Source organism: Oncorhynchus masou, unplaced genomic scaffold (assembly GCF_036934945.1).
Source record: "Oncorhynchus masou masou isolate Uvic2021 unplaced genomic scaffold, UVic_Omas_1.1 unplaced_scaffold_2458, whole genome shotgun sequence".
In the NCBI taxonomy this organism is placed as follows: Eukaryota; Metazoa; Chordata; class Actinopteri; order Salmoniformes; family Salmonidae; genus Oncorhynchus; species Oncorhynchus masou.
This window is the reverse complement of record NW_027008911.1, coordinates 1-26,912: the sequence shown is the minus strand read 5'-3', so window position 1 is coordinate 26,912 and position 26,912 is coordinate 1. Positions and strand designations below refer to the sequence as shown.

Here is a 26,912-nt window from a genome sequence, read left to right as displayed (position 1 = left end):
AATCAACGTCACTAAGCTGATTTAATCAAAGTCACTAAGCTGTTTTAATCAATGTCACTAAGCTGCTTTAATCAACGTCACTAAGCTGATTTAATCAACATCACTAAACTGATTTAGTCAACGTCACTAAGCTGATTTAATCAACGTCACTAAGCTGATTTAATCAACGTCACTAAGCTGTTTTAATCAATCTCACCAAGCTGTTTTAATCAATGTCACTAAGCTGATTTAATCAATGTCACTAAGCTGATTTAATCAACGTCACTAAGCTGTTTTAATCAATCTCACTAAGCTGATTTAATCAACGTCAAGCAGTGGCCTACTGTAGTCAGTTAGATAGATCGGAGGCTGTTTACCGTAATAAGAGGTACTAACACTTGTACACAGCTGTGAGCGTTTTATCCTTTTACAAGTCCAATGAAACAGGAGGCCCTTCCCATTTTACAAGGCTCCAATCTAATATACATGTTTAGCATATTCCGACATATGTGCACAAGACTTCCAATCCACCGCACCTTTGGGCCCACGGCCACTTGGCCCTGTAACCAGCTTTGCTTTGCACGTACAATTTTGGAACTGAAAAAAACTGAGCTGATATGTTTTGATTGTAAAGGAAGCATAATGCTCCTCCAGGCTAACCTGTCACCTCCCAGTGGTTTACCACAAAGCATGAGAGGAGAGGAGAGGAGAGGAGAGGAGGGGAGGGGAGAGGAGAGGAGAGGAGAGGAGAGGAGAGTGAGAGGAGAGGAGAGGAGAGGAGAGGAGAGGAGAGGAGAGGAGAGGAGAGGAGAGGAGAGGAGAGGAGAGGAGAGGAGAGGAGAGGAGAGGAGAGGAGAGGAGAGGAGAGGAGAGGAGAGGAGAGGAGAGGAGAGGAGAGGAGAGACCACATACCCTAAAGCCTGTGTACTACAGCCAGTAGCATAATGCCAGGGTCCAGTGCTCTCTGTCCTCTTCAATATGGCCTGGATTTACAGACTGGAAAAATCTCTCTGTGCTGTCAATCACTGGATTTAATAAAAACAAAATATAATTTTGCGGTCTCGCTTGCTTTCCGTCCCCTCTGAGAGTTTGAACACGAGGGAGGGTGTTTGCATGCCGAACTGTGAAAATCTATGGCTTTTATTACCCCTCCTCCACTAACGCTTAGGAAAATTGAGATCGTTGCAACAAACCCCCATCTGGTCCACATTAGCTAAACCACCTTGAGTTTTTCTAATCATCAAATGAAACGTTTGTTTATTAGAATTAGAAAAAAAACTCAACAGCTCAAAGCTCCTTCTTCAATCCAGACATGGTGCCACTACTTTTTCAATGGTGTTTAAACAGATTTCCTAAAGAAAAATAGCCTTCACCCCCCCACATGATACCACCTCCACTTCACTGAGCCTACAGACTGTGTTTGCTTGGCTTTGTGATGGAGTCAAACATGCGGTGGGTCAGTTGTATATTTAGCCAGCGTCTTCCTGAGCCAGCCAGGGATATTGTCTACATCCCAAATAGCACCCTATTCCCCATGTAGTGCACTATTTTTTTGCCAGGGCCCCATCCTATTCCCTGTGTAGTGCAGTACCTATAGGGCTCTGGTCAAAAGTAGTGCAGGGGAATAGTGTGCCATTTTGGACGCAGACATTGAGAGGTGTGAGGAGGAAGGGAACATTATAGACAGAGTGGTCTGCTTATATTGTCCCCTACATCTAATGGAGGTTTGAGCTTGATGTATTTCTTCATGATCCTTTGAATGATGCTCTATTTGTAATGTTTCTGAATGAATAGATGAAGGGAAGACAGAATGTAAATGAGTTGTGATATGGGACCAATAGGGGCATGATAACTGCAATTATAAACTGGGTGGTTTGAGCCCTGAATGCTGATTGGCTGACAGCCGTGGTATATCAGACCAAATATCACACCCCTTCTGGCCTTATTGCTTAAGTATAGTGTAAACATTTTGTCAAACTCATTTGTAGGTATGCCTACTATCCACCAAATGACTATTTATTGATATCAGGGTCAGTATGATCATTTCAAAAGCTCATATTCCTAACCCCAGGGTTCATAACACTGATATTTGACATTTTTCAATGACATGTCAAAGAAAAATAGTATTTCTGAAATACACTGTGTACTAGGTTTAAATCAATGAAAATATATTCTAACCTCATTCTTGGTATTTGGCATTCCCACAAAACCCAGGTATGCACCACAACAGACCAAAATGTCATAGGAAACATTGGCATTAATATAAGACAAATGCCACACATTCAGAGAACAGGAATGATCCCAATATCGCCGGAGGTGCCTATTACCCAAAACCCAGGTCCAGGTTTCACGTCTCTCTCTGCCCAGACATATTAGGCCTGTCTGTGAACTGTCAAACACAGGGGCCAATGACTAATCGAAGAGCACTGCCGTCCTGTGCTTCGTTTCAAGCCAAAGCGCCTTCGAAAAGCAGAGAGAGAGAGCGAGAGAGACCATTTCTACTCTGACAAATCTACTCAGGACTTGGCCAGCTGGGGTGTGTACTCTTGTGATTTCCCCTTGAACCCCCACATTCCCGTTTTCTCTCCTACAGCTACTGAATAAAACTCTAAGACTAAGAGGTCTGGGGAGAAGGTGAGGAGGAGGAGTGGTGAGGAGGAGGGGAGAAGGGATGAAGAGGAGGAGGGAGGAGGAGGGGTGAGGAGGAGAGGGGATTAGTAGGAGGAGGGGTGAGGAGGAGGGGAGAAGGGATGAAGAGGAGGAGGGAGGAGGAGGGGTGAGGAGGAGGGGGGATAAGTAGGAGGAGGGGTGAGGAGGAGGAGAAAGAGGAGAGGTGAGGAAGACAGGTGAGGAAGCAGGCTTCCTTCAGAAGCCCAGACAGCCTTTTCATATCCCTCAATGTGTCTTCATTCATTTAACCTTCACCTGGTAAAGTCATTGGAGAGAGAAACGTCTTCCTCCCCAAGAGACCTGACTACAGACACATGTTCTCTTTCAGTCTACAGCAAAGGAAACATCTGTTTATTCCAGACACACAGGCTGATTCCATGCTTGGTGCTGTAGTTGTAGACAGGTTGTGTTAAGAACCAGAAGAGGTTCAGATGTAACTCTATCCAGTGCCCACAGGTAGGAGGGGAAAGTGGGGGAGGACCAAAGCACTAGACACCAGCCCCCATACTAACGACATTACAGTGACCACAGACAGCTATGAGCTGAAACCTAACCACACACAGTTTAAGAATAGGGATTGGATAGGATAAATCTTCATCAGGTTCAGAGTGAGATTTATAAATACATTAAATGAACACATTAAAATCAGCTGACAAATCACCACATTTGACTGCAAGATTTTTCTTGTCATTCTGTATTTGTAACTGCCTACATGGATTGCTACACGCACACACTACACACACATACAGTCCAATAGGTGACGAGATCTACACAGCACACACTACACACACATACAGTCCAATAGGTGACGAGATCTACACAGCACACACTACACACACATACAGTCCAATAGGTGACGAGATCTACACAGCACACACTACACACACATACAGTCCAATTGGTGACGAGATCTACACAGCACACACTACACACACATACAGTCCAATAGGTGACGAGATCTACACAGCACACACTACACACACATACAGTCCAAAAGGTGACGAGATCTACACAGCACACACTACACACACATACAGTCCAATAGGTGACGAGATCTACACAACATTAGACTGGCACATGTTTATTTATTGAACCTTTACTTAACTAGACAAGTCAATTAAGAACAAATTCTTATTTACAATGACAGTCTACCCCAACCAAACCCGGCCGTGATTGGGAGTCAACTGTACGCCTCCCGATGTGACTCCCAATCACGGCCGGATGTGACACAGCCTGGATACGAACCAGGGACTGTAGTGATGCAGTGTCTTGGACTGCTGCGTCACTCAGAAGCCCACATCAGTCAAGTCAGCTTCATAATATGTTCCCTTCAATATATTCTAAATGATTTCAACATGTTTCCAAGCCAAAGAAAACAGCCAGAAACCAATTAGGATGGCTGCCATTCAAGGTGGCATAGCCTGGCAAATGATCCCAACCACAGTTAAGCATGGTTCAAGGGTTTTCAATAAACTCATTCCCTCTCGTCTGGTTTAATTTAAAATGTTTAACATTCAACAACGCAAAATGGGATGCTTTGGCGACTGCATTTTGATTAGCTGTTACTTAGCTCTACACCAGAACTGTCCAGTTGTTCACTAAATCAACTAACTCCTTATTACGGTCATTACAGCAGAGGCTGAAAGACTCAATCTGTCACCTCTCAGGAATAGGATTGCAACATTTCCCAAAATTCCCTGGTTTTCAAGAAATCCCGGTTGGAAGATTCCCGGAATCAATAGAGGGAATAAGCAGGAAGTCTAATATTTTGGGGAAAGTTACTGTAATTTTGGAACTCTACAGCAGAGGCTGAAAGACAAAATCAGTAACATCTCAGGAAAGTCAGCTCTCATCCAGGAAGGAGGACCATTTTGTCCTCCTACAAAGGGGTAATTGGTGCATTCATTTTGGGACATTTAATGAATGATATCTACCCATTATATTTTTGTATAAACTGCAGATTTCCCCTTTAAGGAGTGACTTTGAAATTGATTTTAAACTGCAGCCACAAATGGCTTCAAAGGAATTATAGTACATTAATAGCTCAAATCCTAATGTATTCTTAATCCAGACGTAATAATGGTAGAAACAGATGGATTGACCAGATTGTGTGAGAACAGCCAAAGCCTGATCTTGCATAGTTCCACTGGACATTGAGAACAAGAGTGCTACCCATTACCTGACCACAACCACCAGGAAAATGAAGTGTGACCGTACGTGGTCGAGTAGGGGGAGCTTTTCCCCTGTGGCAAAACCTTACCCATGTTCAATACAATCAGTCCATTGATGTTTCCTCGTCTTCTTGGGTCTATTGAATACTAAGACCGTGAGGTTTGGATAAATCCAGACGCACAAATGTATGTGTGTTACAAACAAAGCCTGGAGGGCAGACACGGTGCAGTCCTGTCTTCCACCCAGCAGAGCAGTCGGCCCAGGGACACCAGTTCCCCCTGTCTGTTAACCCTCCTCTGACCACAACACTACCGGACAGAATCTACGGTCCAAGTCCACCCATTTAGTGTTAAAGACATATTGTGTAATAACCAATGGCAATAACCCATAAACCAAATATCTATGTTAACCTCTGTTTAACTTGTTAAGAGAAGGAGCAGCCTGACCTTTCATCTTAGCAGTTTAAGTAGTATGACATGATGCATGGAGGAGAGCCTCCTGTCTGGCCCACTAATGACTGCCTCAGCAGAGGAGAAATCAGACCCGGCAGCGGCTCACAGAGGAACTCAACTGTCAGACACCATCACTTCTCCCATTTAGCACTGGGTTGTAATTCATCCTTCCCAACAACCCGACGACTCAGTTTGGATTTGTTTAGTCTGCCTGTTCAGGTCCTGTCTGAACAATACAAGTGGGATATGTTCATTTAGTTAAGTTTGTGTTTGTTGAGCTCTCTCTCTCACTCTACTTGAGTGTGTGTGTGTGTGTGTGTGTGTGTGTGTGTGTGTGTGTGTGTGTGTGTGTGTGTGTGTGTGTGTGTGTGTGTGTGTGATTTTACATTGATTGTCATGTAAAATCAGTTTCATAAGAGAGATAAAGAGATGTCGTACTGTTTAGGACTTAGGAGAAATCCATTCCGCTCACTCATTCCCCAAGATGCTGTCCTCTAGATGAGGGGATGGGATATTTCTGTCTAAACATTTGTCTAAGGATTCTTCTTCCTCTCCATAAACCCCAGAGCAGCTCACCATTTGGGACTTCTCTGTCCAGGCACCACCCTGTTCCTGGCAGGTTCCAGGTTCTAAGACAGCAGATAGAAGAGCTAGCTTCCTGTGCAGACTGCTTTTTACAGAAACAGAGTTTAATAAGCATCAGAGCCAGTACATGGAGGTCTGGAAAGGAACACTGAGAATGTAATAGTGGAGGATCTCCGTGGTTGGTATCCACCACAAAATGAAGCCATATTGGAGTGTCACTTCAGATTCCAACTTGTGGTGTGTTTCCTATATAAGTAAACAGTGACTACTCTTACAGCTGGAATCCTTATTGGTGAAACAACCAGGTCCGTTTGGGATATTACAACAACATAGAGGTTACTGGAAACAACCAGGTCCGTTTGGGATATTACAACAACATAGAAGTTACTGGAAACAACTAGGTCCGTTTGGGATATTACAACAACATAGAGGTTACTGGAAACAACTAGGTCCGTTTGGGATATTACAACAACATAGAAGTTACTGGAAACAACCAGGTCCGTTTGGGATATTACAACAACATAGAAGTTACTGGAAACAACCAGGTCCGTTTGGGATATTACAACAACATAGAAGTTACTGGAAACAACCAGGTCCGTGTGGGATATTACAACAACATAGAAGTTACTGGAAACAACTAGGTCCGTTTGGGATATTACAACAACATAGAAGTTACTGGAAACAACCAGGTCCGTGTGGGATATTACAACAACATAGAAGTTACTGGAAACAACTAGGTCCGTTTGGGATATTACAACAACATAGAAGTTACTGGAAACAACCAGGTCCGTGTGGGATATTACAACAACATAGAAGTTACTGGAAACAACCAGGTCCGTGTGGGATATTACAACAACATAGAAGTTACTGGAAACAACCAGGTCCGTGTGGGATATTACAACAACATAGAAGTTACTGGAAACAACCAGGTCCGTGTGGGATATTACAACAACATAGAAGTTACTGGAAACAACCAGGTCCGTGTGGGATATTACAACAACATAGAAGTTACTGGAAACAACCAGGTCCGTGTGGGATATTACAACAACATAGAGGTTACTGGAAACAACCAGGTCCGTTTGGGATATTACAACAACATAGAAGTTACTGGAAACAACTAGGTCCGTTTGGGATATTACAACAACATAGAGGTTACTGGAAACAACTAGGTCCGTTTGGGATATTACAACAACATAGAAGTTACTGGAAACAACCAGGTCCGTGTGGGATATTACAACAACATAGAAGTTACTGGAAACAACCAGGTCCGTGTGGGATATTACAACAACATAGAAGTTACTGGAAACAACCAGGTCCGTGTGGGATATTACAACAACATAGAAGTTACTGGAAACAACCAGGTCCGTTTGGGATATTACAACAACATAGAAGTTACTGGAAACAACCAACACAGTTTTTCCCCCTCAGACATTGCAGGTGCGATAGAAAAGCACAATATGTACTGCAGTTGCTTTTATTATGATGATCCTCAGCTGGGAAACAAAAACAATAACAACGGTGTTTGGGCGGCCAGTGGCGATGTTTCCACCTACTGGGGATTCCAGCTGTAAGGTCCAGTGAATTTACCTTCTACCAATCGTGACACAAGACTATGGTAGCCGACTAAGCTAAAGCCTAGACATCAGCTCAGGGAGCTACCACAAGTCCTCAAGTCTCAGACAAGGTAACTCATCACGCGAGGGTCACAAGCTCATCATGTATGTATATTTTGTAATCAGCTGCTCCTCATTCTGTGCCACTGGTTTTGCTCCACAGCAGTTGATGTTGAAGCTGTGCCTCAGGCCATGTACATGTGTTACTGCCTGTGTGCAAACAGCAAGGCTGATGTGTCAGGGCAGTCACCCCATGTCAACTCCAACACATGGGAGACATCACTATAAAACACTGTTGGATGAGAGAAGCGTTTATGTCTGGAAAATTGCTGCCGCAGCAAGAAGGTAACTGTGACATGTTCTGTCAACATATTTTTCTTCCGTTGTTGAATCACTGACATATTATATTTTATACAAAGTTACCAAATGTTGTTTGTATGGGCCAAGTTGACAGTTGAATGATTGGGTGAAGTTGAAATGTAGAAAATGTTTTGTGTAGAATGGTCATGTAGTCCAAGCAGTTGTGTAACACTGTAAGACATTCTGTCTTCAAACAATGTATTGTCTTTCCTTACAATTGTGAATGTGCATGTATACACAGCCTTTTATTGAATTACCTCGAATTAGTACAACAAACAATGCTTTTTGAGAAACCTTTATTTCATCAGATTGATCAGATCAGATTGGAGCCAAACATCTTATTTCCATTCACCCACAATTCAAATTGCCTACCGGCAGTAAGATCATGATCAAGATCAAGTGAAAAATTGGTGGTAAATATCCACAGATGTACTGACGTCTCTGTCATGAATATAAGTGTGCGAGGGACTCTGCGGTCTGGTAGAGTCGGTGGAGCTTGAGGGAGACGACACACGAGTGAGAGGCAGGGAGATTTACAGGCCCTGCAGGGTAGAGCTGAGCCAACTCTACCTGGAGGAAGCCTCTGGCAATGACAGGCTCCTGGCTGGAGCTCCTGGCTGGGGCTCCTGGCTGGGGCTCCTGGCTGGGGCTCCTGGAGGCTATCCAATCACTAGAACACAGAGCAGACAACATGGAGAACACTCAGTATGATTTAAACATTTTGCCTGTGAGTGGTAAGATAAGTCTGAAAACAGTGGTGTGTTGTTGAATGTGTAATATGGATGTAGGTTGACCTCCGGTAGGTAACACCTCTGGTCTGTTTCTACTTAGGTCTTAGAAGCAGTGGTCTTATTTGAAACAGAAATTGTTATACAAAGTATTCACTGGGGTAATGTTTCGAATTCACCACATCAATTTAAATATTTTTGCAAAACAGGAAATATTTTCAGACCTGCTAGAGAACATTTGTGGGTTTCGCAATACGAGAAAGTGATATTTTCCTCACCAAAGTGTTTCCAGCACATATTTAGGTGGATATAAATAATCTGCTGTTTCTCTGTATCTTTCCTTACCAGAACACATAACCCTACTTACCCTCTGAACAGAAGTGCTCAGGGACCTCAGGGTTTTTACTGGGATTGTTTTATTGTTCATGGTGTGTTTCCTCAAACCTACCGACTGGGTTCGTCTCAGTGCTGATGTCATCTCTGGTTTCTGTTAGGATAGAAAGCAATCATTCAGATATTTTTCAATAATATAGGTTCAGTAGTTAAAGAATTCTGCTGTGGATCTTCATTTTTGTAAAGCCGTAGTTTGGAATCATGGTAGAATAGAAGCCAGATGAACCTCTACTCTACTCCATTGGGTCTACCATTGACATGATCCATACTGTCCAAGTCCTGCTGTTCTCTGGCTGTGTCCAACACTCCATTCACTACACCCCTACAACTATCCCTACGTAGGGCCTGCTCCGGGGCTGTGCCTGTGACCTCTTGGCTTTGGATATCTCTATCTCTACTGTTTAGACTTGTATTCTCATCATTTTCACCTCCATTGACTGTAGTCCCCTGCTCTCCGGGCACACAGACAGTACCCTGACACCCCACCATCACATCCTCTTCACTGTTGAGATCAATGAGCACTCTGCTGGTTCTCTCTCTCCCCACTGTGGGGTCCCTCTGAGCCGCTCTATCCAGCTCCTCGCTCCCATTGGTTGGATCCTGCCTGGTGGTTGTCTGCCTGGTGGTTGTCTGCATGCTGTCAACATGGTCTGGGTTTATGGTTCTCCTTCCTGGAGGTTGTTTGTATTTTCTCACATCACTTGGAGGAGAACTGTCAGTCTCGTCGCTGCTACTGTTGTCTGTCACTGTATTGGGGATGAAGAGTCGGTTAGAACTGTCAACTGATTCCATTTTAAATTTACTCTTTGTACAAAAATCTATGGATATGAATAAGTGCTATTGGTTTAATATGTTTTTATTCTAAGTATGTTAATTCTATGTTTGTTTAAATACACTGTTCATCGAGTAGATTATGACATATCTTGAATCTCAGTAGAGGGTTTGGCGGCTGCTACAACCACGACCACATGATTTTTTCCGTCTCTGTTGCTGTCCTACAACAAGACAAGCCCTGTTGATGTCATGTTCAGTCTCTTACATAGTGTTAGTTACATGTCCATGGGATGTAATTATAAGAGGCTGGAATTCTGACCAGCAGAATTAGAATCCTGTGGTACCTTCTGCATTTCTGTTTGAGGTGAAAAACAGTGACACTACATCAATTATCTAGCTACCATTTCTTTACATTGATGTAAAACATGACGTACCAGTTTGTGTAATCTTTGTATTAGATCCCAGAGAGTCATCATAATCCTCTGAAGAAAGAAAGAGAGAGAAAGAGATAAAGAGAGAAAGAACGAAAGAAAGAAAGAGAGAAAGAAAGAGAGAAAGAAAGAAAGAAAGAAAGAAAGAGAGAGAGAGAGAGAGAGAGACAGAGAGAGAGGGACAGAATCAGAATTGGTGTGGCCGTAACAGTTTATGAAATCAATATTACCAGATTCATTTTCCCCTACGGATATTTCAGTGACAGATTATTTTGATATTTAATATACCTCTGCTTTCTGCTGAGTTACTTTCAGATCGTTCTGCATCTGTGGGACATTGAATAAAACAACTCTGAAAATGATATTGAAACTTCCTATATAGCATTATTTTCAAACCATATTCCACACACCTGTAAGATCATCGGAGTTGCATTTCTCTTTGGATCTGTCATCTGAGTCTACAACATCTGATACATGATCAGATAATGATCAATAACACAAAAAACACATGATCAACCACATATCAATAACACTAACTACTGACTATTGATAACTTCCCAGCTCAACCTTCCCCACACTAACCTGTTAAACAAGCAGAGTTTGCAGTCTGCGTAACATTTGACATTTCTGGAAGACTAATGATTGCGGAGTAATGACACGCGTAATGTAACATTGATTTCATTATATTTCACAACAAAGTTTCACCGTTTGATTATAAACTAAACGTAATAAAAAAACTACCTGCAGAGTTCTCTGTTGGTCTTAAAGGACTTGGTCTTGCTGTTGAACACGGTAATAAATTAGGTCAACATGGCAATAACAGATGCTAGTTAGAAACATTTCCCTCAAACATCAAAATCTACTTTCACTAACCTGGGGTTGGAGCTGGTTTACCACAGGGGTTTTGGGGACCTGGGGTTGGAGCTGGTTTACCAGAGGGGTTTTGGGGACCTGGGGTTGGAGCTGGTTTACCAGAGGGGTTTTGGGGACCTGGGGTTGGAGCTGGTTTACCAGAGGGGTTTTGGGGACCTGGGGGGAGTAGAAAATAAATAAGGGGCGGCAGGGTAGCCTAGTGGTTAGAGCATTGGCCTAGTAACCGAAAGGTTGCAAGTTCAAATCCCCAAGCTGACAAGGTACAAAATCTGTCGTTCTGCCCCTGAACAGGCAGTTAACCCACTGTTCCTAGGCCGTCATTGAAAATAAGAATTTGTTCTTAACTGACTTGCCTAGTAAAATAAAGGTAAAAAATATATAAGTGTGAAGAACAGACCTTTGATTTTTCCTGAGGTGCTTTGAGTAGCGGGAGCAACATCAAGGGCACCTGTAACAACATCCGAGAATGAGCTACCTAACCAACAGCTTATTAGAATCTCACCACCTCTGATCATGTTTTGAAAATGTGATTTCTCCATCAAGACTAACAACTGTTTGGGTCTCATCAACACCAGACAATAAACAGGTGCATTAGCATGTAGCCAACCATCTCACCATTCAAAAAGCTTAACACATCGTCACTTCTGTCTGAAAAGGAAGCAGGACTATTATTAACTGATTGAATCTCCAGAACCTCAGTAATATCATGTCATATTACTGGATCAGACCTTTTCACCACAGCAATAAAAGCAAGTTGTTTTTGGCCAGTGTATGACATGCTGAACAATTCACTGGAAAAGCTCAATGGAGCAAATCGATATAGGCTGATATATGATCCTTGTTTAGGGTAAATGAAGCTTACCTTTCATTGGTACCATGAACACAACAGCCACTAGCATCAGAACTGACAGAGAACACAAGGAGCTACGAGAAAAATAAAGAGCATTGGCCTTTTCAGTTGAACAGTTGACTAGGTATCCCCCCATTCCCTTCCCTTTTATAAAGAAGATAGTTGTCCAGTTGACTAGGTATCCCCCCCATTCCCTTCCCTTTTATAAAGAAGATAGTTGTCCAGTTGACTAGGTATCCCCCCATTCCCTTCCCTTTTATAAAGAAGATAGTTGTCCAGTTGACTAGGTATCCCCCCATTCCCTTCCCTTTTATAAAGAAGATAGTTGTCCAGTTGACTAGGTATCCCCCCCATTCCCTTCCCTTTTATAAAGAAGATAGTTGTCCAGTTGACTAGGTATCCCCCCCATTCCCTTCCCTTTTATAAAGAAGATAGTTGTCCAGTTGACTAGGTATCCCCCCATTCCCTTCCCTTTTATAAAGAAGATAGTTGTCCAGTTGACTAGGAGGAGGAGGAGGTTTTTTGACCAGGTGAGACTGAACATGGACAGGGCGCATGAGAAGGAGAGCCACCTGAGAAGAATCAAGGGGACCAAGTGTTTCGACATCTGGGTGAATGACATGGAAGAAGGATGACGACGCCAGGACAGCGGAGTCAATCACCACCTTCCGGAGACACCTGAAACCCCACCTCTTCAAGGAATACCTAGGATAGGATAAAGCAATCCTTCTCACCCCCCCCTTAAATGATTTAGATGCACTATTGTAAAGTGGCTGTTCCACTGATGTCAGAAGGTGAATTCACCAATTTGTAAGTCGCTCTGGATAAGAGCGTCTGCTAAATGACTTAAATGTAAATGTAGGTATCCCCCCCCCCCATTCCCTTCCCTTTTATAAAGAAGATAGTTGTCCAGTTGACTAGGTATACCACCATTCCCTTCCCTTTTATAAAGAAGATAGTTGTCCAGTTGACTAGGTATACCACCATTCCTTTCCCTTTTATAAAGAAGATAGTTGTCCAGTTGACTAGGTATACCACCATTCCTTTCCCTTTTATAAAGAAGATAGTTGTCCAGTTGACTAGGTATCCCCCCATTCCCTTCCCTTTTATAAAGAAGATAGTTGTCCAGTTGACTAGGTATCCCCCCATTCCCTTCCCTTTTATAAAGAAGATAGTTGTCCAGTTGACTAGGTATACCACCATTCCCTTCCCTTTTATAAAGAAGATAGTTGTCCAGTTGACTAGGTATACCACCATTCCTTTCCCTTTTATAAAGAAGATAGTTGTCCAGTTGACTAGGTATCCCCCCCATTCCCTTCCCTTTTATAAAGAAGATAGTTGTCCAGTTGACTAGGTATCCCCCCCATTCCCTTGCCTTTTATAAAGAAGATAGTTGTCCAGTTGACTAGGTATACCACCATTCCCTTCCCTTTTATAAAGAAGATAGTTGTCCAGTTGACTAGGTATACCACCATTCCTTTCCCTTTTATAAAGAAGATAGTTGTCCAGTTGACTAGGTATCCCCCCATTCCCTTCCCTTTTATAAAGAAGATAGAAGAACAGTGTTAAATCTAATGCTTTGTAAGACTAAGTCAAGACAAGGCACAACATTTCAATTAAATGTTACATGACCTAAATGTTACATTGTTATAAAGAATATATCAATCAAAGAGGCCATGATGCAATAAAAAATTGACTTACAGCTCCATGGTGGGTGGAAGTCATCACACGAGTCCTCTATCTCTTTGTTAAAAGACCCATCAGAGGTTTTATACCTGTCCTTATAGCTGATTGGCTGGAACCACAGAGACAATAGACACAGACCCACTTCTATGAGATAGAATGGGGGCTGTGTCAGGTGTCTCTGCAGGAAACAGTGCATGACCGTGGGAATGTTTTAAGATTGAATGAATCAGATGAGCATTTAAACAAAAAGGTTTACAGTTTACAAATGACTAATTATAATATCAGTCTACAAACAACTGACCAACTTAGAAGACAAATATAAGATGTGACTGTTCATTCAAGAGGTGTACAAAACAAAGACCTTCTCTTTCTAGACTATGTTGATTATAGGTGACTGGTTCCTGTGGTCAGTGATGCAAACAATACATGCCTCTGGCATTTCCTTCTCATTGTTACAGCAATTTAGAAGAGGGTAGGCCTACACAATGAGTGGATTAATTGATACCGCACTCTGAAAGTGTAGCATAAGCATATACAGTGAGTGTACGAAACATTAGAAACACCTGGTATTTCTATGACATAGACTGAGCAGGGGAATCAAGGTGAAAGCTATCTCTTATTGATGTCACCTGTTAAATCCACATCAATCAATTTAGATGAAGGGGAGGAGACAGGTTAAATAATAATTTTTTAGCTTTGAGACAATTGAGACATTGATTGTGTATATGTGCCATTCAGAGGGTGGATTGTCAACACAAAATATTCAAGTGCCTTTGAACAGGGTATGCTGGGTTTTTCAGTTTTCCTTGTGTATCAAGAATGGTCCACCACCCAAAGGACATCCAGCCAACTTGACACAACTGTGGGAAGCATTGAAGTCAACAGAGGCCAGCATCCCTGTGGCACGCTTTTGACACCTTGTAGAGTCCATGCCACGACAAATTGAGGGCTGTTCAGAGGGCAAGATGGGGTGCAACTCAATATTAGGAAGGTGTTCCTAATGTTTTGTCCACTCATTGTACGTTGTCCATTAGCCATAACGACCAAAGAGAAAGTATTTTCATTCTGTATTCAATATTTTTCTTATCAAAGGCATTCTTCTTTGGTCGTTCAATATTTCTCTGTTTTCAAATTCTTCTTTGGTCGTTCAGAACAGCACTGTTTAATTGAACATTGCAAAACCCTCTGATATTGCCGACTACTTTAATGACTTTTTCCTTGGCAAGATTAGCAAACATTGACATGCCAATAACAAACTCTAAACCTTAATTTTCATGCATAACTGAATCTGAATTATGTAAAGTGAGTGTGGAAGAGGTGAAAATATATTGCTGTCTATCAATAATGACAAACCGTCTGGTACTGACAACTTGTATGGTAGCAGACTATTGCCACTCCTATCTATCTCAGCCTACAGGACAGTGTGTGTCTCAGGGCTGGAGGGAAGTAAAAGTACTTCTGATACCCAAGAATAGCAAAGCACCTTTTACTGGTTCAAACAGCCGACCAATCAGCCTGCTACCAACCCTTAGTCAAATTTTGGAAAATAATGTGTTTGACCAGGTACAATGCTATTTCACAGTAAACAAATTAACAACAGACTTTCAACTCACTTATAGGGAAGGGCCCTCAACATGTACAGCCTTGACACAAATGACTGATGATTGGCTGAAAGAAACTGATAATAAGAAGATTGTAGGAGCTATTTTGCTAGACTTCAGTGCAGCTTTTGACATTATTGATATGCTGCTGCTGAAAAAACATAGACTACCATTCAAAGGTTTGGGGTCACTTAGAAATGTCCTTGTCCATTAAAATAACATACAATTTATCAGAAATACAGTGTCGACATTGTTAATGTTGTAAATGACTATTATAGCTGGAAACGGCAGATTTGTTATGGAATATCTACATAGGAGTACAGAGGCCCATTATCAGCGACCATCACTCCTGTGTTCCAATGGCACATTGTGTTAGCTAATCCAAGTTAATAATTTTAAAAGGCTAATTGATCATTAGAAAACCCTTTTGCAATTATGTTAGCACTACTGAAAACTTTTGTGCTGATTAAAGAAGCAATAAAACTGGCCTTCTTTAGACTAGTTGAGTATCTGGAGCATTAGCATTTGTGGGTTCGATTACAGGCTCAAAATGGCCAGACACAAAGAACTTTCTTCTGAAACTCGTCAGTATATTCTTGTTCTCAGAAATTAAGGCTATTCAATGCAATAAATTGCCAAGAAACTGAAGATCTCGTACAACGCTGTGCACTACTTCCTTCACAGAACAGTGCAAACTGGCTCTAACCAGAATAGAAAGAGGATTTGGAGGCCTCGGTGCACAACTGAGCAAGAGGACAAGTACATTAGTGTCTAGTTTGAGAAACAGACGCCTCACAAGTCCTCAACTGGCAGCTTCATTAAATAGTACTTGCAAAATACCAATCTCAACATCAACAGTGAAAAGGTGACTCCAGGATGCTGGCCTTCTAGGCAGAGTTGCAGAGAAAAAGCCATATCTCAGACTGGCCAATAAAAGGAAAAGATTAAGACGGGCAAAAGAACACAGACACTGGACAGAAGAACTCTGCCTAGAAGGCCAGCATCCCAGAGTCGCCTCTTCACTGTTGACTTGAGACTGGTGTTTTGCAGGTACTATTTAATGAAGCTGCCAGTTGAGGACTTGTGAGGGGTCAGCGGCGCCGTTGTTTTGGGTCGCCTACTGGGATCCGATCCATTGTCCTGGGTGGTGGTCCAAACAGAGGATCCACTTCGGGAAAGTCGTATTCCTGGTCGTAATGTTGGTAAGTTGATGTTGCTCTTATATCTAATAGTTCCTCCAGGCTGTATGTAATAACACTTAAGATGTCCTGGGGTAACAGTGTAAGAAATACTGCATAGTTTCCTAAGAACGCGAAGCGTTCCTCTCTGTCGGCGCCAAACACAAAGCCGGGGAAACATTTTCTGTTGCTGCAGGATTCATTTCCTGCTGAAGCAAATGGGCTCAAATTAAGATCATACATATGTGTTTTTATCACACCTGGACTACGGCCGAGTTATATGATCAAATGCTGCAAAGACGGACATATGCAATTGGCCAAAAACAGAGCAGCACAGTTCGCCCTTAAATGTACACTGAGGGCTAATATCAAGAAAATCAACGTGAATCTCTCCTGGCACAAAGGGGAGAGATTGTATTCATCACTACTTGAATTTGTGAGAGGTATTGACGTGCTGAAAGTACTGAACTGTCTGTTCAAGCAGCTAACACACCTCAGACAGCCATACATACCCCACAAGAAATGCCACCAGTGGTCTCTTCACAGTCCAGAACAGAGGCTGGGAAACACAGTACTACATAGAGCCATGACTACATGGAACTCTATTCCACATTAGGTCATTCAAGCTAGCAATAAAATCAGATTTAAAAACCTCCAGATAAAACAAAACCTCAAGGCACAACGCAAACTGTGAAGAGACACACACACCCACACATTGTAATATTGTATTGTTGTAATATTGTACATTTTGTACTGTACATTTGTAAAGGTGGAGCATATATGCAAATGTTTATAGTGCACAATGTATTGTGTGATGTGTTGTTTTATTTATGATGTAGACTATTGTTTTGTTGTGATATATTGTTTTGTTCATGTTTGGACCCCAGGAAGAGTAATGGCTGCCTTGGCAGAAGCTAATGGGGATTCTAATAAAATACTAATGTTTTGGAGTTATGCATTAGTTCGATGTCCATGGGTCCGGAACGTCATACATACCTGGGGTGCATTCAGTTCGATTAAACAGTAGCTAGGTAAATGACGGTTTGTACTGAACAACACGTTTCTTCAAAACATTCAACATTTCAACATTCTTGAACAGACGTTGAGGTAGGCTTTCTCTGCTTCGTGGGTGTAGTAGGGTGTGGCTTGAAACAATGAGTGACGAAAGGGCAGTGGAGCGTTCCCCAACCCACAACCCAATCCCTCCCCGTTTTTCAATTGGCTAGAACAGCACAGCACTGTTTCCGTTGTGCGTTGTCCCTTTCTGGAACATCATTGGTCTTGTCCCAGTGAGAACAGATTAATATTGTGGAAAATAACTACGGAGGAAGTACGACCATAGTCAATCAACAATATAATAATAACTTTAGTAAGAATATTTATATTTAATTTATAATCTATGCGATTAGATAGGTTCAGAATGTATGTGAAACAGCAGAAATAAATGGCACATGTAAATCATGAGGGTGGTTAACGGAGAGGTGGGTTGGACTGAAAGTAGCTGAGTGCTGGGGTTATGTTCTATTATAGTCATGACTATAATTTTTTTAAATGAATAAGTACTATCTATCTAGATGTAATGTATACTAAGAATTTGTTCTTAACTGACTTGCCTGGTTAAATAAAGGTAAAATTTAAAAAATTTAAATATCAAAATATCGAATTACTTTGTGTTTGCTGTGTAACTACTGTACAAAATGTGTGTGTGTGATTTACATGTAACAACAAAAGAAAAAGCTGTAAAAACGAAGTTTGTTTTTGTCCTTCGAAGTGGGACAATGTATAATGTATATGTTATGTATTTTTTGCCCCCCCCCCCCCCCCCCCCCCCAAAAAAAAAAAAAAAAAAAAAAAAGAAATTAAAAGTACGATGTGGATATGGACTCGCATACACTACCCATCTAATGTCGAAACTTCTGGCATGTGGCGCACAGTGAAAAAAAGATATATATAATATGTATAATATAATTAGGGTTGAATTTTGACACAGAGGTTCTCACATTTAACCACGAGGTGTCAGTAAGGGTTTTCAGAGAAGTATAGCCTCGTGTTTTCTCTCTCCCATTTTCCACACAAAGAAACCACAGCGCCCCTCGCAGGAATGGAGGTGCACATTGCCGCTAAACCAAGCATCGCCATATTGATGTTCCAACAACGTCGAGAGGTAATACACGTTAGCTTATTTACCTACGTGAGATGGACATTGTTTTGAGTCAACTTTGCATGTTATTGCATATAAGACAAATACTCTTAAAGCATACATAAGTATGTTTAGCTTTCCTACCATTAGTTATCAAGGTAGCCCACAGAATGTTAGCTAAGGCGTTGTCAGCCAGTTGCCTCCCTCATGCACTCCGTTGTCACTTTTTTTGCTTCTGAAAACAAATCAGATTTTCTGGCTTGTGGTAGCTAGCAATCTTCAACGTATGTAAGTCAGCTAATACTATTTACTGATTTACTAACCTTTATAGATGAATACCTGCCCAGCAATTCATGTTTCGTGAATATAACTATAGATAACATTTGCTTGTTAGTTAGCTAGCTAACCTAGTATTCCCATCCGGCTTTTGGTGCGGTGCAGTTCATCATGGAAGCAGCTAGCGCGAGCTCGTTGGCTACATGTGCAGGCCATGGCTCGTGCGTGTGTGACTGTCTCGAGGGAGTTTCACCACAGATTATTAAACCGTGTGGGTCCCAGCCGGACACTGGTTATCATAATGAAACTGCTTTGTGCACCACAGATGTTTCTGATCGGTTTCATCATACAGTGAATGATTTTCAGCATTGTTGACACTTGACAGACCGGTAAACAATACCATAGAAATAAAGCTCGTAAGCAGTGACAGGTTTTTGAGTTAAGTCAGAGGTTGAGTCGAGACTCTTTGGCCAAGTATTGTACTAAATCAATCACATGTATGTCTTTCAACAGGGCATATGACAGTGGGAATCCTAGTGATGACTCTACTGAGCCCGGTGCCCCCTGATTAGACTGGTTGGATGTCCTCCTTAACAACTACAACAATCAGGTTTGTTGATTTTTAGCAAACTATTATCTTACATTTTTTTGACCAGTATATCAGAGATTTCCAAAACACAGAATGAGCTTAGTCCTGTACTTAATTAATTTCCATGTAGAAGGCTTTTTAGTCTAAGACTGGTCTTAAATTGTGTCTGGGAAACCTGCCCATATCATGATGGCTACCTGACTCAAATATGTAGCTAGCCAGCTAACATCTTGTTGTGTGTTTTATCCTGCAGCCTCTACCAAACCAACGTAGCATCAGCTCTGCAGCGACCCCACCTGTCACCTGCAGCTTGGAGGAAACCTCCAAGGTACCATTCACACAGTGATCAATCACACTGTCTTATAGGCCTACTGTGCCAAGTCAAGCGAGACAGCAGTAAAATACCTGATGCCAACAGTATGCCAAACAGAATGATTCATTAGTCTACATTACTTTCAATCAGTCACGTAATTCTCCATCTATGGTTATAGATATTTCTTATATATGGATCTTCCTTGATATCGATTAGATAGGTTCAGAATTTATTAGAAACAGCACAGTTGACAAATGGCACATGGAAATCATCAGAGGGTGGTTTACGGAGATAGGTGGGATGGAATGAGAGTAGCTGAGGGGTGGGGTTAGGGAGATAGGTGGAATGGACTGAGAGGAGCTGAGGGGTGGGGTTGGGGAGATGGGTGGGGTGGACTGAGAGGAGCTGAGGGGTGGGGTTGGGGAGATGGGTGGGATGGACTGAGAGGAGCTGAGGGGTGGGGTTAGGGAGATAGGTGGGATGGACTGAGAGGAGCTGAGGGGTGGGGTTAGGGAGATAGGTGGGATGGACTGAGAGGAGCTGAGGGGTGGGGTTGGGGAGATAGGTGGGATGGACTGAGAGGAGCTGAGGGGTGGGGTTGGGGAGATGGGTGGGGTGGACTGAGAGGAGCTGAGGGGTGGGGTTGGGGAGATAGGTGGGATGGACTGAGAGTAGCTGAGGGGTGGGGTGGGGTGGACTGAGAGGAGCTGAGGGATGGGGTTGGGGAGATAGGTGGGGTGGACTGAGAGTAGCTGAGGGGTGGGGTTGGGGAGATAGGTGGGATGGACTGAGAGGAGCTGAGGGGTGGGGTTAGGGAGATAGGTGGGATGGACTGAGAGGAGCTGAGGGGTGGGGTTAGGGAGATAGGTGGGATGGACTGAGAGGAGCTGAGGGGTGGGGTTGGGGAGATAGGTGGGATGGACTGAGAGTAGCTGAGGGGTGGGGTGGGGTGGACTGAGAGGAGCTGAGGGATGGGGTTGGGGAGATCGGTGGGGTGGACTGAGAGTTGCTGAGGGGTGGGGTTGGGGAGATAGGTGGGATGGACTGAGAGGAGCTGAGGGGTGGGGTTAGGGAGATAGGTGGGATGGACTGAGAGGAGCTGAGGGGTGGGGTTAGGGAGATAGGTGGGATGGACTGAGAGGAGCTGAGGGGTGGGGTTGGGGAGATAGGTGGGATGGACTGAGAGGAGCTGAGGGGTGGGGTTAGGGAGATAGGTGGGATGGACTGAGAGGAGCTGAGGGGTGGGGTTGGGGAGATAGGTGGGATGGACTGAGAGGAGCTGAGGGGTGGGGTTGGGGAGATAGGTGGGATGGACTGAGAGGAGCTGAGGGGTGGGGTTAGGGAGATAGGTGGGATGGACTGAGAGGAGCTGAGGGGTGGGGTTGGGGAGATAGGTGGGATGGACTGAGAGGAGCTGAGGGGTGGGGTTGGGGAGATGGGTGGGGTGGACTGAGAGGAGCTGAGGGGTGGGGTTGGGGAGATAGGTGGGATGGACTGAGAGTAGCTGAGGGGTGGGGTTAGGGAGATAGGTGGGATGGACTGAGAGGAGCTGAGGGGTGGGGAGATAGGTGGGATGGACTGAGAGGAGCTGAGGGATGGGGTTGGGGAGATGGGTGGGGTGGACTGAGAGGAGCTGAGGGGTGGGGTTGGGGAGATAGGTGGGATGGACTGAGGAGCTGAGGGGTGGGGAGATAGGTGGGATGGACTGAGGAGCTGAGGGGTGGGGAGATAGGTGGGATGGACTGAGGAGCTGAGGGGTGGGGAGATAGGTGGGATGGACTGAGAGGAGCTGAGGGGTGGGGTTAAAAGCTCATGTTTTATAATAGTTATGACTAAATCACAATTTATAATGTATAATTACTATCTATCTAGATGTAAAGTACATCAAATTATTGATTTTTTTTGCTATGTAACTACTGTAAAAAAAAAAGTGAATGATTTTCATGTAACAACAAAAGAAAAAGCTGTAAAAACAAAGTTTGTTTTTGTCCTTCGGGGGGCAAAAAATGACATTGCGAAGTGCGATGTTGACTCACATACACCACCCCTATCATGTTTGTTTTTATTCTAATAGGTGTCTGTTTTCTATGTCCCAGGTGATCCAGAGAACATCCTGTGTATAGTATGTCCGGCTCTGTCCCAAGCCGCTCTCGAGTTTACCCTGATGTAAACACACAGAGGCCTCGGGAGTACTGGGACTACGAGTCCCATGTGGTGGAATGGGGGTACGTAGTGCGTGTGTGGTTCAAAGCTGAACACATTGTTTTCTGTTGCATGTTCTGATATGTGTGTTAGATTCTAGTTGGTGTTACCTAGCTGAAATTGTCACGCCATCACATTGCTTGCCAATTCTCTTGATTATGTAGGAACCAAGATGACTACCAGCTGGTGCGCAAACTAGGACGAGGCAAATACAGTGAGGTGTTTGAAGCCATAAATATCACCAACAATGAGAAGGTTGTTGTCAAAATACTCAAGGTTGGTACCATATTCATTTTAATTGATTTTAGTGTTGGCATTTATCCCCTGACTCAAATTTCGCTCCTCACCAAAGAGACATACTGTATGAAGTCCTGATGGTATTTTGTTATGCTTGTCGATAGCCAGTCAAAAAGAAGAAAATCAAGAGAGAAATCAAGATTCTAGAAAACTTGCGAGGCGGTCCCAACATCATCTCACTTTTAGATATCGTCAAGGATCCTGTGGTGAGTGGAGCTCATGATCCTAATTATTATACGTCTGTCCTAGTAAAGTGTAAATCATAACACAACAACATGCTTGTTTTTTGTGTGCCTTTTTTTTTTTTACAATGGCTGTTGTCCAATCACTAAGCAGAAACAATGTGGTTCATATTCAGCTACCTCCATCCAGAGTTTCCCCTAGGATTTTTTTCAGCAGCTGTGGCAAAGTTAGCGGTGCGTGACTAATGGCGGTTTAGAGGCCCTCTTAGCCACAGAGACAAAATGTTGCTGTTTTAAATGGGGATGCATGAGATATCAGTGAACATATCGGAATCGGACAATGTTAGCTAAAAATGCCAACGCTGGTATCGGCCCGATGTCTAGATTAAAGCAGATGTTAAAAACCGGTGTGCAAAGCTGACGTGCATACCTATATAACGTAGGTACATGACGTAATGACGCCGCGTAAAATGTTGCGCTACACGTGCAACACAGCATTCCTAACCTAGCCCACAATGTGTGCTGTGTGGATCGAGCAGTCAACAAGTCGAGCGGTCATATGAAAGAGTAAGAAAATTTCAGCGAGACAACTCAAACGCAAAATCCATTAAAGCCAAAATAATGGAATGAATTGCCCTTGACAATCCAACTGTTCTCTGTCGTGGGTGATATTGGCTTTTGGCGACTGGTCGAGCACCGGTACACACTACCAATTGCTCTATTTTTCAGATGTTGCCCTACCGGAGCAGCCAGCTAGGTCATTATTATTTGACGGCAAATTATTATTTGACGTGCAGTCATATTCAGGTCCTGATTGGTCAACAAGCTTATTTGACACGCAAAGACAAACAAGGGGTTCCGAAGAAATCCTGCTTGAGAATGAAACGGATGAACAACACTGCGTCCATGTGTGTGTGTTAACTATTTAACTGTACTAGAATGCTTAAAAGGCCGCTAAAATTTTAAATATCGGTTTTCGGTATTGTTTGTTTTTGACGGGGAAAATATCGGATATCGGCCAAAAATGTCATATCGGTGCATCACTAGTTTTAAAGCAAATTTCCTGCAATTCAACACATTTTGGAAACGGCTGTGAGAAGATGTGCAGTTTTAAAGCTAATTTCCTGTAATTCTCCACATTTTGCCATGGCTTATGCCTTGTTCTTCTGCTATCTGAGAGACTCAAACATTATAATAAAATCAATGCCATGTCATTTTTATTTTATTTTTTTATTCTCTCTGACTGGCTAGTTTTTATTTTGGTGGTTGTTAGTTGTCAAAGATCATCTTAATTTAAAATATATCACTTTTCTACTTTATACCTGGTTTTAATCATTTGAGTTTACATTGAAAACGTTTTTCCATCCCGATTCTTCTTCTTCTTTTTTTTCAAATGTATTTTTTGTGTGTTCTGGTTGAGTGAATGATTGTAGTTATTGTAGTTCCTCATGCCTTTTCTTATGTCTTCACAGTCGCGAACTCCCGCGCTGGTTTTTGAGCATGTCAACAACACTGATTTCAAGGTGAGGAGAGAGACCATGTTCATCTGTCTGTACAGAATTCTAATAAACCTTACATTCTGAACCAATGTCCAGCCATCTCATTTTGATAGATTTTTTTTCTCTGTATTTCAGCAACTGTATCAAACTTTATCAGACTTCGACATACGGTTCTACATGTTTGAAATCTTGAAGGTAAGGGATTGTTTCAAAGACAAATTAACACCTCACTGCACAACGCCTCTCCCTCAAATGACCTACTTGTTGGGTGTTTGTACTGACATGTGACCTACTGGTTGTGTGTATGTACTGACATGTGACCTACTGGTTGTGTGTATGTACTGACATGTGACCTACTGGTTGTGTGTATGTACTGACATGTGACCTACTGGTTGTGTGTATGTACTGACATGTGACCTACTGGTTGTGTGTATGTACTGACATGTGACCTACTGGTTGTGTGTATGTACTGACATGTATGTGTAACTGATAGATGCACACACACTACATGTTAATGTTTTTAAATCTATGTATTTTGTCTGTAATGTCTGTTATGTCGGACCCCAATAAGACTGTCTCCATTGAAGTCGACTAATGGGGATCCTAATAAATCAAATCACATCTTAGATCCCAATGATACATCTCGCATTGAGACTACTGTTAGCTTAAACCATGACCTAATTGTTTCTTCTCAGGCCCTTGACTACTGTCACAGTATGGGGATCATGCACAGAGATGTCAAGCCACACAATGTGATGATTGATCATGAACACAGAAAGGTATGGATTCAGTCTCCTCCTTTCATTCATTCTGTTACTATAGCTTGGATCACTACCATAATTAACCAGCCCACTTTGTTAGACGTTTTTGTTTCCTTGTTGTTGCTTATTGTAAAGTGTCTTTGCGTTTTTAGAAAAGCTCTATATAAGACCTGTGTATTAATATTGTTATTGTCATAGAACTAGAACTCAGAATTAGGAATTAGAACTTATTAACTAAAAAACACAAAGAATAATGACTATTCTCTTGTAGCTCCGTCTGATCGACTGGGGCTTGGCAGAGTTCTACCACCCTAACCAGGAGTACAATGTGAGAGTGGCCTCGCGCTACTTCAAAGGACCTGAGCTGCTGGTAGACTACCAGGTGAGACCACTCAATACAGTCTGACAAGACTAGTTATAAACATGAAACTAACTAGTCTCGTTGGCCACACATCTATAGTAGCATGTTGTTAATGTAGGTCTAAGTTGGTACAGTAATGTAGTCATTGTTGTTTTAAGCAGAGTGTGCACCCCCCTCTCTTTATTTCAGATGTATGACTACAGTTTAGACATGTGGAGTTTGGGCTGTATGTTGGCCAGCATGATCTTCAGGAAGGAGCCTTTCTTCCATGGACACGACAACTACGACCAGGTAGAACTGTCTCTCATGGTGCTGATCACATTGTCTGGATATTGAATCCTGATGCAACAGTCTCTACTACAACAGCACTGATTTGAGCTATCAAGTTGATGTCTTGTTGCTCTCCGAGTTGACTGCCAGTTGAATTGCAACTTTCTGTAGGATTACAAGTAAGTATTTTGGTTGAGTGTTTTGGTTTGTCTACAATCAGGTGAGATGAATTGAGTCTCTGTGCTGATGAACAACCCTCAAACAATGTGTTGATCATGATGAGACAACAGTCTTTACAACAAGGCTGATGGTTGATATTTAGTGCAAACTTCTAGCCCTCTTACTTGACTGCCAGTTGAATTCCAGATTTAGGCCTTAGGCTTTTGTTTTCGTTTGTCTTCCCTCTAAAATGTTCTGTTTCTGTTTTACAGCTCGTACGGATTGCTAAAGTCCTCGGCACAGAGGACTTGTATGACTACATCGACAAGTACAACATTGAACTAGACCCACGGTTTAATGACATTCTGGGCAGGTAAGAATATCCAACATTTCATCGTCAGATTACTTCAACAGAACTGGGCTTCAGAATGTATTACTAAATGGTCCAAATACTCAATGTGAATGTCAATGTATACCTGACCCCTGCCTTGAGTAATTCAGGTTGATAATGCCCAATATATTGACCCATTTTAATAGAAAGAGTTGAACGGCGAAAGCCCCTCAGACATGACAATTTAACAGAGTACTCATGGGTACAGTCCATTTGGCCACCAGTCTCTTTCCATCTATTCATATGACTTGTTCATTTTGTTTTTGTCTCCTTTTCCCCCAAACGTCTTTGTAAAGTGCATTGAGAGAACTTTGTGAATCTACACTCTGAATGAATGTTGACTTGATTTTATGCATTGACCTCTCTCTCCTGGTCCATTCTCCAGACACTCCCGTAAGAGGTGGGAGAGGTTTGTGCACAGTGAGAACCAGCACCTGGTGAGCACCGAGGCTCTGGACTTCCTGGACAAGCTGCTGCGTTACGACCACAACGCTCGCCTCACGGCCCGGGAGGCCATGGAACACCCATACTTCTGTGAGTTTCCCCTCCGCCTCCACTCAGACTTCTAGACATAGGCCTGCTGCATAAGACACCTAACTGAATGTTTAAGTGTTAGAACCCTCGCTTGATCTTAAGATTATGGTGCTAAATTATACCTCAATACAATACACTTTTCTCTTTTAAGTACTTGCTAAAAGAAGAAGGTTCATATTCAGTGGATTCTCTTGCAGCCATTGAACACATTGAAGCGAAGGCTTTTGAACAGATATTTACAGTTTCTTCACAGGAGTTCGTGTGACTACAGTTTACATTTGACATTTTAGCCCTTTAGCCGATGCTCTTATCCACAGCCACTTACAATTAGTGCATTCATCTTAAGATGTATTGTCGTCTCACCGAGCTATCACAATCATATCAAGTACACTTTCCCTCGAAGTGTGGGTGGGAGGGCCAATAGACCAGAGGTGGTGGAACGGAGGGCTCGGGTTGGGATGTAGGGTTTTCAAATAAGCCTGATGGTAGGGAAGGACAGTTCATCTTGCTGCTGCGTAGTCAAGCATCAGGGTCTTGGAGATGATGCCAGCTTCGACTGGAAGCAAGTGGCGTGTGCGGAGGAACCAGGTGAC

The 26,912-nt window shown here is 42.7% G+C and overlaps 2 protein-coding genes across 11 annotated transcripts; one reads left to right on the top strand and one right to left on the bottom strand.

The window, feature by feature from the left end:
• Positions 1-8,063: 8,063 nt before the first annotated feature.
• LOC135533570 (putative uncharacterized protein DDB_G0290521) lies at positions 8,064-18,926 on the bottom strand. Of its 10 annotated transcripts, none has more exons than XM_064960853.1 (13): positions 18,630-18,801; positions 13,582-13,675; positions 11,893-11,954; positions 11,646-11,678; positions 11,428-11,478; positions 11,031-11,186; positions 10,899-10,937; positions 10,568-10,624; positions 10,446-10,484; positions 10,161-10,208; positions 9,381-9,698; positions 9,008-9,046; positions 8,064-8,501 (listed from the first exon to the last, which is right to left on the bottom strand). In XM_064960853.1, exons 2-13 carry the CDS (start codon positions 13,587-13,589, stop codon positions 8,491-8,493), a joined length of 861 nt encoding a protein of 286 aa, XP_064816925.1. In that variant the 5' UTR covers positions 13,590-13,675; positions 18,630-18,801; the 3' UTR covers positions 8,064-8,490. The 10 variants fall into 10 exon arrangements, with proteins under 10 accessions (XP_064816925.1, XP_064816926.1, XP_064816920.1 ...); XM_064960854.1 differs by lacking the exon at positions 18,630-18,801 and adding an exon at positions 17,342-18,133; XM_064960848.1 differs by lacking the exons at positions 13,582-13,675; positions 18,630-18,801 and adding an exon at positions 12,453-12,612.
• LOC135533569 (casein kinase II subunit alpha-like) lies at positions 18,428-26,369 on the top strand. Its single transcript, XM_064960846.1, has 13 exons — positions 18,428-18,509; positions 19,275-19,371; positions 19,604-19,678; positions 21,760-21,888; positions 22,030-22,141; positions 22,267-22,368; positions 23,817-23,867; positions 23,979-24,038; positions 24,539-24,622; positions 24,876-24,986; positions 25,155-25,256; positions 25,667-25,767; positions 26,171-26,369. Exons 4-13 carry the CDS (start codon positions 21,788-21,790, stop codon positions 26,352-26,354), a joined length of 1,008 nt encoding a protein of 335 aa, XP_064816918.1. The 5' UTR covers positions 18,428-18,509; positions 19,275-19,371; positions 19,604-19,678; positions 21,760-21,787; the 3' UTR covers positions 26,355-26,369.
• The last annotated feature ends 543 nt before the right edge of the window (positions 26,370-26,912 follow it).